Source organism: Strongylocentrotus purpuratus, unplaced genomic scaffold (assembly GCF_000002235.5).
Source record: "Strongylocentrotus purpuratus isolate Spur 01 unplaced genomic scaffold, Spur_5.0 spur5_scaffold_20, whole genome shotgun sequence".
In the NCBI taxonomy this organism is placed as follows: domain Eukaryota; kingdom Metazoa; phylum Echinodermata; class Echinoidea; order Camarodonta; family Strongylocentrotidae; genus Strongylocentrotus; species Strongylocentrotus purpuratus.
In genome coordinates, this window is record NW_022145606.1 from 44,181,840 (window position 1) to 44,190,951 (window position 9,112).

Below are 9,112 nucleotides of genomic sequence, written 5' to 3' on the forward strand. Positions count from 1 at the left end.
GTCTAGACTCTAGTTAAAATAGGTCTAGAATCTATAAAGAAGCTGACATTTGGTTTTTATCTTGAAATTAGATAAGATAAAATTAATTATATCATTTTATTCTAGACTTTTCTTTAATAGAATCAAGCTCATGGAGTTATATTTCCGAGTTGGACTCTATGACTCTTGGAGTTGCGAGCGACTCCAGCGCAGCAGAATTTTCCCATCACCATCCCCAGAACCTTAACCCATGCCTGCCCCAGCCCGGCGGGCGTGGACTGGCGCGCTCCGCTCCTGCAGGAGCTGCCGTGGCTTGTCATGAGACAACCCGGGTACAGACTACAGTCACTGCATAAAGTTTAAACTACATTTTTAGCTCTAAAATCTCCTTATTAATCAACATAACATTAAGAAGAACTTACTTGTGAAATATTATGCAGTTCCCTTTCTTTCTTCGGTTTGAACATCCAAATGCAACGCACGAACCTGGCTTCTCCAATTTTTTCCACGTATGTTGTGCACAGTATCTTGTTGAGTCGTCCGTTTTTCTGCCCTCCTTAGTAATGGCGGCCACCGCTCCAGCTCGGAGCAGCAATTTGAGCGAGTACGCCCTCTAGTGTTTAGTAGTATACATCTCTATGTTTTAGACTTAACCAATAATACTCGACTAGTCTTGCTTCAGTCCTTTACTACAAATTTGTTACTAGACTCAGTTTCAGACTTTACCAAATAAATTTGTCTTCATCAAAAATCAAATTGTCCATCAAATTAAGAACATAAAAGTAGTCTTGCTTTAAGACTCTATGAATAAATGTTCTTCTCTGTGCTAGTCTTTTACTCAAACCCTAAATTCAATATAATTAGTCTTTACAAAGTCCATAAATGTCTAGATTATGACTTTCTGCCGTAAACACAAGTTCCATAAACCTCCAGTTCCTTAGAGTTCAAATGAGGTAATTTAAATGAGTTCCAAATCTCATAATTTAACTTTCAAAATGTAAATTCCCTTGTTTGTTACTACACTGTTGGTCATAATGGTGGAATATTTATTTTTACCCCAGTTTAGGGAAGGATTTTTAAAAATTATTTATTTCTAATAGATCTAAATAATGGCATACATTCTCAGATTTTATTGAATATTAAATTGCGAGTGTTTGTTTTGCGTGACTGCTATATCATATGTGTGCTACTATGCTAATCAGCTAGGGAACCTACGTCCTTAAATCATAATTGACAGTAATGAGGATTAATGCCTCACAAAAGGGCACTAATATAGCTGATCAGCACGATTTTTATCCTGGGGCCTCACAGTAACGAGGCTATTGCTTAGCCCCTGAATCATGACTGTACGCAGTGTTTGCTAGGGTACGCGGCCCCTTCGACAAATCCCCCCAAACGAAGAAAATGCAATAAATTGTCAAAAATTCATTGCATTTTCCCCCGGCCCCCTACAGGAAAAATTCCTCTGTGTGGCCATGCCTTGAACCATAATGCATGGCCCTACAGAGGAATTTTTCCTGTAGGGGGCCGGGGGAAAATGCAATAAATTTTTGACAATTTATTGCATTTTCTTCGTTTTGGGGGATTTGTGGAAGGGGCCGCGTACCCTAGCAAACACTGCGTACAGTCATGATTCAGGGGCTAAGCAGTGGCCTCGTTACTGTGAGGCCCCAGGATAAAAATCGTATCGATCAGCTATATATTAGTGCCCTTTTGTGAGGCATTAATCCTCATTACTGTCAATTATGACTTAAGGACGTAGGTCCCTTAGCTGATTAGCATAGTAGCACACATATGATTAAGCAGTCACGCAAAACAAACACTCGCAAATTAATATTCAATAAAATCTGAGAATGTATGCCATTATTTAGATCTATTAGAAATAAATAATTTTTAAAAATCCTTCCCTAAACTGGGGTAAAAATAAATATTCCACCATTATGACCAACAGTGTATAAATGTTCTTGGCTCCTTGGCTGGGAATTACACTTGGTCTTGTTGCGGTACTAATAGAACCAATTTGTGAATAGGGCGGTCAAGGTAAGAGAGTGGAGAGGTTCGCTTTCCATGTCTATTTAGTTTTGGATCACCCACTGCGACCTTGACCTTCCGGACATGGCCGTCATCAGACGCGAACACTTTAGCAATTCTTCCCAGCGGCCACGAGTTTCTAGGAATGTTTTCGTCCTTCATCAGAACGATGTCGTCTACCTTCATGTTGCGCTGTGGCTTCGTCCATTTGTGTCGTGACTGTAGTTGGCTCAGGAATTCTTTTCTCCATCGAGACCAGAACTCGTTGGCTAGATGTTGTACTCTTCTCCATCGCTTCTTGGCGTACACATCTTCTCGTGGAAAGTTACCTGGCGGCGGTAATATCACCCTTGATTTCTGAGTCAGCAGGTGATTTGGAGTTAGCGGTTCTAGATGAGTCGGCTCGTTGAGGTGCTCTGCCGTGAGGGGGCGACTGTTCACGATAGCTGCTGCCTCACAGAGCAAAGTGCGAAGAGAGTCGTCATCCAGTTGCTGGCCGTTGTGATACAGTAATGCGTCAAGTACTCTGCGAACCGAACCGATCTGTCGTTCCCAGACCCCTCCCATGTGACTTGACGAGGGGAAGTTGAAGGTGAAATCAAAGTAATCACAATGTTCTTTGATCAAATGATCTTTCACCTTCTCGTGGTCCATCTCCTTCCAGGCCTTCTTGAACTCGTTCTCAGCGCCAACAAAGTTAGTCCCTCTGTCGGATCTCAGCTGACGAATGGGACCACGTACTGAGATGAATCTACGAAGTCCGTTGATGAAGGAGTCAGTGCTCATGGAGTTCAACGTTTCGATGTGAATCGCTCGTGACGCCATACAGGTAAAAAGGAGACCATACCTTTTCACCTCTTTTCTGCCTTCCTTTATGATCCAGGGTCCAAAACAGTCCATACCACTGTAGCTGAATGGTGGAGCTGGTTCTAACCTGTCTCGTGGCAGATCTGACATCTTTTGTGACTGTGTTGCACTTCGCAATCTTTTACAGGTTACGCACTTCCCAATCAGCTTGGACACTGCTGTACTGCAACCGATGATCCAAAAGCCATTACCTCGGAGTTCATTTATAGTCATACCCCGTCCAAGGTGAGATATCTGATGGCAGTGACGGATGATCAACTCAGTCACATGGTGTTTTTGAGGTAAGATGGCAGGATGGATGACCTCAAATGAACCCTCTGATCGCCTTAATCGTCCTCCAACCCGTAGAACTCCCCTTTCATCCACAAAGGGGTCTAGTTTATACAGGTGACTGGCCCTTTTCATGCTCCGTTTGTAATCTCTGGTGTGGTTTGTTCCTGGTATTTTTGAGATTGGTGCATCTCGCAGTCTCTGCATCTCCTCAGGAAAGCAATGTTCTTGAACCAACCTCAAGATGTCATTTTGGGCTTGATTCAAATCTTCCACACACAGTGGTTTGGTGGCAGACTGTGAACGCTGTTTGCATCTCTTTCTCAGTTCAGCTTTGAATCTCCCACAGTTTGCTACCGCTCTCTTTGCTTGATACCAGGAAGAAAACCTCTCCAGTCGTTCCAAGTCAAACGTAGTGACTACAGATGTGGCAGACACACACGATTTCTTCACTTCTGGGTCATCTTCAGGTACATCATAACTTTTTCCTTCATGAATTGGAAGAGATCTCTTTGACAGGAAAGCTGGACCCTTTAACCAGTTTGACTCCATCAACTGCTCGACAGTAGCACCCCTGGATGCAAGATCAGCTGGATTGCTTTTTGTGTCCACGTGTCTCCATTGTGATGAGCTTGACCGATCCTTTATCTGGCTGATCCTGTTGGCTACGAAAACTTGAAATCTCCTTTCATTGTTGTTTACGTATCCCATCACCACATTGCTGTCTGTCCAGAAATAATTCTCAGCTTCAAGTGCACTAAGTTCTTTCTCCAAAAAGGAGCTGATCTTTGTGGATACAACTGCGGCCATAAGTTCCAGTCTTGGAATGGTGACATGCTTTATGGGCGCAACTCGAGATTTCCCCATCACTAGTGTTGTGTGCACTGACCCGTCAACGTCCTGCAGTCTGAGGTAAGTGCAGTTTCCGTATCCTATGGTGCTGGCATCAGAAAAGTGATGAAGCTGTGCAGATTTCACTTCCTTGAATTCCACTGGTTTGTAGCATCTGGGAATCGACACATTTTGAAGACAAATGACATCTTGTCTCCATTTTCCCCATCTCATTTTCATCTCATCCGTCAGTGGATCATCCCAGTCAGCACCTTCTCTGCACAATTCCTGAACAATCTGTCTGCCTCTCAATGTCACTGGAGCAATGAGTCCAAGAGGATCGTAGAGTGACATGACTGTTGAAAGCACTCCTCTTCTGGTGCATGGCTTGTCAGCAAATGTGATGCGAAAGTTGAAGGAATCTGATGCTATGCACCACTGCAGACCAAGGGCTCGTTCAATCGGCAGCTCATCATGAAGTAGATTGAGTTCTTTCACACTCTTGGCTCGATCTTCTATTGGTACTGCCTGCATTACCTCTCTCGAGTTGGAAACAATCTTGTGCAGGTGCAGTTTTCCTTCCTTGCAGAGCACTCTAGTCTGTATGATCAAGTCGACTGCCTCCGCTGATGTGGGAACAGAGATCAAACCATCGTCAACGTAGAAGTCATTGTGTACGAAGTTTGCTGCAGCTTCACCGTATTTATCTTTGTGGTCCGTTGCAGTTTTCTTTAGTCCATAATTCGCACACCCTGGTGATGAGGCAGCCCCAAACAAGTGTACCTTCATTCTATAGTGATGAACTGGTTGCTGATAATCACCATCGGGCCACCACAGGAATCTCAGGTAGTCTCGGTGTTCCTTGTTGACTTGGAATTGATGAAACATTTCTTTCACATCACACATGAAGGCTACCTTTTCCATCCGGAATCTGCACAAGACACCAGCCAGTGCATTTGTCATATCCGGTCCTGTCATCAAATGTTCGTTCAACGATTCTCCTTTATACTGGGCACTACAGTCAAAGACGACTCTCAATTTGTTAGGTTGTTGAACGCCGTGATGTGGAATGTACCAGACTGTTTTCTTGTAGTCCATGGGTTCTGGTACATACTCTGAATACTCATTCTTGATGAGAGCATCCATTACCTTGGTGTAATGTTCATGATAGACTACATCCTTTGTGAACTTTCGTCTTAAGCCTTGTAGCCTCTTCTTGGCTTGGAACAGATTGTTCGGCATCAACGGTTCCTCCATCTTGAATGGTAGCGGCATTTCGTAGTGCCCATTATCCGCAACATGGATGCCATCTTCCATTACTTTCAGGAACTTTTTATCATGCTGCGAATATGGCCTCTCATTCGTGTCTGCATTGAAACCTGCTTCCATTAGTTTCAAGATGTGGCTCGGGGTGATTTCTTCCTTTGCAGTGATAGACTGTGAGAACACTGCATCAAACTTCTGGTGTTTGTTGACACCATGTAATTCAGTGGGGATTTCGCAGCCCAGAATTCTATGACTCAGTCCTATTGGATCCTCTGCACTGCCTTGATAGTTGGAGTCCACTGTGCCGATGATACTCCAACCCAAATCAGTCTGCATCCCAAAAGGTCCGTTTTCGTCTGAGGAGAGAATTACAGCACGAGGAGCTAGAGCCTTTGCACAGTCATACCCAATCAGGAGGCCAATTTCACAATCTTGAAGGGGCATCATGAACTCTGCAATCTCAGTCAGATGAGGGTATGATCTGGCCACATCTGGAGTGGGAATGTGCTCCCGGTTAGCAGACATGATGCTGCGGGTGTATGTAGGTGGCAGACTGATCTCCTTATTGCTATTGAAAGCCTTCACCTTTAAACCTGTAATCTTCTCACTCTTCACCCTTTCATCGGCCCGTGTCATCGTAGAAAGCAGGAGGTTGACTTCTTTGCCTTTGATGCCCATGTCCTGCTTTGTCTTGTCCAGGATGAAGGTAGTGTCAGACTGCGTGTCTAACATGGCGTACACCAACCTCTGCTCTCGAGCTGTGCCATGGGACAACCAAACCGGGAGTATCGAAGATGTCTTTGCTTTGATGTTAAATCTGTTGGCCGATGCATGAGAGCTGGATTGCATTTCTTCTTGAACTTTTGAATCCTTCGGCTGTGCTTTAGTTGTTCTCCAGCTCTCATCATGAAGTACCGTTGGATGTTTGTACTTACATAATGAACATGTAGAGCGTATCTTGCATTTCTTTGACACGTGTCCAAACTTTAGGCAACCAAAGCACAGTCTTTGTTCTTTCACAAACTCCTTTCGGCTATCTAAAGTCTCCACCTTGAAGGTAGAGCAGTCCTCAAGTCTGTGAGTACCCTTACAAAAGCTGCATGACGGCTTACTGTTGCTTTTCCTAGCGTCGGTTCCGAATGCCCTTGCCGTAGGCAGCTTCCTTTCCCCCTTTGGCATCTGAAAAGATGTGACGGGATCACAGGCAATGGTCGCCTCATCGTTAACGAATCTTGCAAAGATGGAAAACGGGGGAAAGGCAACTGTGTCTTGCCTGTACCTCGCAACAGTCCGTCCCCATCTCGCCACTAACCAGTCGGGTAGTTTGGCCATCAATTTCCTGCTCTCGCGTTCATCATCTAAATGTCTAAGATGATGGACGTATCTTGATGCCGTATCACATTGTCTCAGGAAGTCAGCTAGTCTGCGTAGACCTTGTGAATCTTTTGTGCTAATCTTTGGCCAGGCATCGAGACGGTCTCTGTAGGCATTGGAGATGATGAAAGTGTCTCCATACCTCTCTTGTAGATTGCTGACAGCTGCTTCATAGGCTCCATCATCTCCTAGCATGGCATATCCTTGAACAAGGCCCTTTGGTTCTCCTCTGAGATATTTCAGGAGAAAATAAAACTTCTCCTGCGGCGGAATGCCCTGTTGCCCTATGAGGTTGTCATAACTACGTTTCCATGACGTATATTCCAGCGGATCGCCCCCAAAGATCCCTGACTCCGGCACGGGCAGCCTGCTCATGGCAAGGAATTTCAGCACTCCTTCGTCTGGATTGGGACTTGCTTCTGCTCTTGCTGCTGGCTCCTTTGAAGCGTCTTCATTGTTGGTGGCAGCTGGCGGTCCGTTGTCAACCCATTCCTTGCACCTGGAGGAGGCCTTTGAGGCCACATCACCGCGTAAGAGAACCAATGTATTCATGACTTTGTCCATCAAGCCGGAATGCTTTTCCTCCATCGCTTCCAGCTTGTCCTCGCTGTTGTCCTCTTTTGACAAGGCAGTCGTGACTTCTGCCAGCCTTTCCTGAGCTCGATGACCTTCTCGATTGCTTGTTGGGTGCCGTTTCGACCATCTCTAATCATTGATGATTCTGGTTTTTCATCACCTAACAGCTCCTTCAACTTGTCGGCTGATCTCTGCCACGTTCTTATTGCACCCTTCCAGTTCTTGGTTGCAACACCAAGCTGGTATTGCAACCCCTTTTCGGTTGTAACTGTTTCTCTTATTGGTCTTGTTTGACCCTCAGCTGTTTGTCCCTCAGCTTTTCCTTCTCCTTCTATCATCTTGTCTGATCGTTGGAGAGAGCTTACTTGAAGAGCCGAGAGGCGGTTTAACTCAGGAAAAGGTTGGCTGTTTCCCCGAGTTCTTTTCACTCTTCTGAGAGAGAGTTTTCACTGTGACTGTCTGTGAGGCGAAACGCTGAATAACTACAACGACTCAGGTTTTTACGGGAGTGTCAGTTTATTTTAGAGTCATAACCATCAAGGGGAATGCAACTCTGTCTTTGATGAACGAATCTTTTATCTTAATACTCCTTCCACTGCTTTATTCCGTTCTTCTTCCCTTCACTCCGTGAAAACTGTACATGATAAAGCATAACAGGAATGCATAATAAGTACGTGTTTATGAATATAAGTTTCACAACATTAAAGCAACTATAGCATTCTACTAAATCAAAGGCATTGTCTGAATTCAGTGTCTAACTCTCTTTGAATTTCATATAGAAACACACAATTAAACTTACATCATCTTTATCATGTCTAAATCAGATCTAACGTGGTTTCAACTAATAATGTGACTATATTTAACGAGCTTGAATGACTTTATCATAGTCAAGGAATACAATAACAAAGTCATGACCTTGACCTGTCATTCACACAGATATGCTCACATTCCTCATCCAATTTCATCATAGAATGTCTTCTTCTGCATCATACGTTTAACTTTACTATTTCTTTCTACTTTAAGCTAAACCAAAACATCAATTATAGATGTAATGACATATTAAATGTTCAATAGATATCTCTAGTCTATCCTATGTGTGGGTACACAGTATACACATGTTATACATTTGCCATACAAATTACTGTGCTACTGTGTAAGTTTCATACAATGTAAACATCTTAAAAACTACCTTTTTTACATTCATTTTCATAATGCTCAAATATGTGGTTTAAATTAACTAACCTCTGTGCCTCCATAATACTGTAGAAACAGCTCTCAGGAACAAAGGATGCTCCAGAAAACCACAGATTTTCCTCACAAAACAGAAATCATGTTGCAAACATGATCATTTCAAATCAGCCAACAACAGGTGGCGCCAAACAAGTTTCTGACCTTCAAACTAGAAAAACTTTAAATAAGAACTGTCAAAGTAATCTTTGACCAAATGCCCTCTGTTGTTCTATTATTGCAATGTCAAGCTAAATCAATAAATACTAAATAAAATGACTTTAGCTAGCAAATACAAAATTACAACTTTCACACTATGCAACAGTGCCATTGTGATAATGTGTATGATCCAGTGTAGATACATAGTGTTGAAACAACAGAGTAGATCTCTCCCCCTCTTCCATCTCTCCCTTATCTCTCTTGGGTCACTCTGTACAGAGGTCAACCTCATTCGTGGTAGGGGAACACACACACACACACACACACACACACTCTCTCTTTCTCTCCCTTTCTTCCCCAATTCTCGTTCATGTTATGTTGTTGAGCAACACTCTCCATTGGGCTAGGACAGGCCCGGGGGGGGGGGGGGGGTACTCACGTATATTGGGTATACGGGGATGTGCCGCTCGGAAGGGTGACTTTTTCAGGAAAGATCCTTAGACATGGGTCCCCTTTTCATTAAAAAAATCCT

At 43.7% G+C, this 9,112-nt stretch overlaps 1 protein-coding gene across 1 annotated transcript; it reads right to left on the reverse strand.

Moving 5' to 3' along the window:
• Positions 1 to 1,938: 1,938 nt before the first annotated feature.
• Positions 1,939 to 8,728, reverse strand: LOC100892397. Its single transcript, XM_003725585.3, has 2 exons — positions 8,437 to 8,728; positions 1,939 to 7,828 (listed from the first exon to the last, which is right to left on the reverse strand). Exon 2 carries the CDS (start codon positions 7,204 to 7,206, stop codon positions 1,963 to 1,965), a length of 5,244 nt encoding a protein of 1,747 aa, XP_003725633.3. The 5' UTR covers positions 7,207 to 7,828; positions 8,437 to 8,728; the 3' UTR covers positions 1,939 to 1,962.
• Between the last annotated feature and the right edge of the window lie 384 nt (positions 8,729 to 9,112).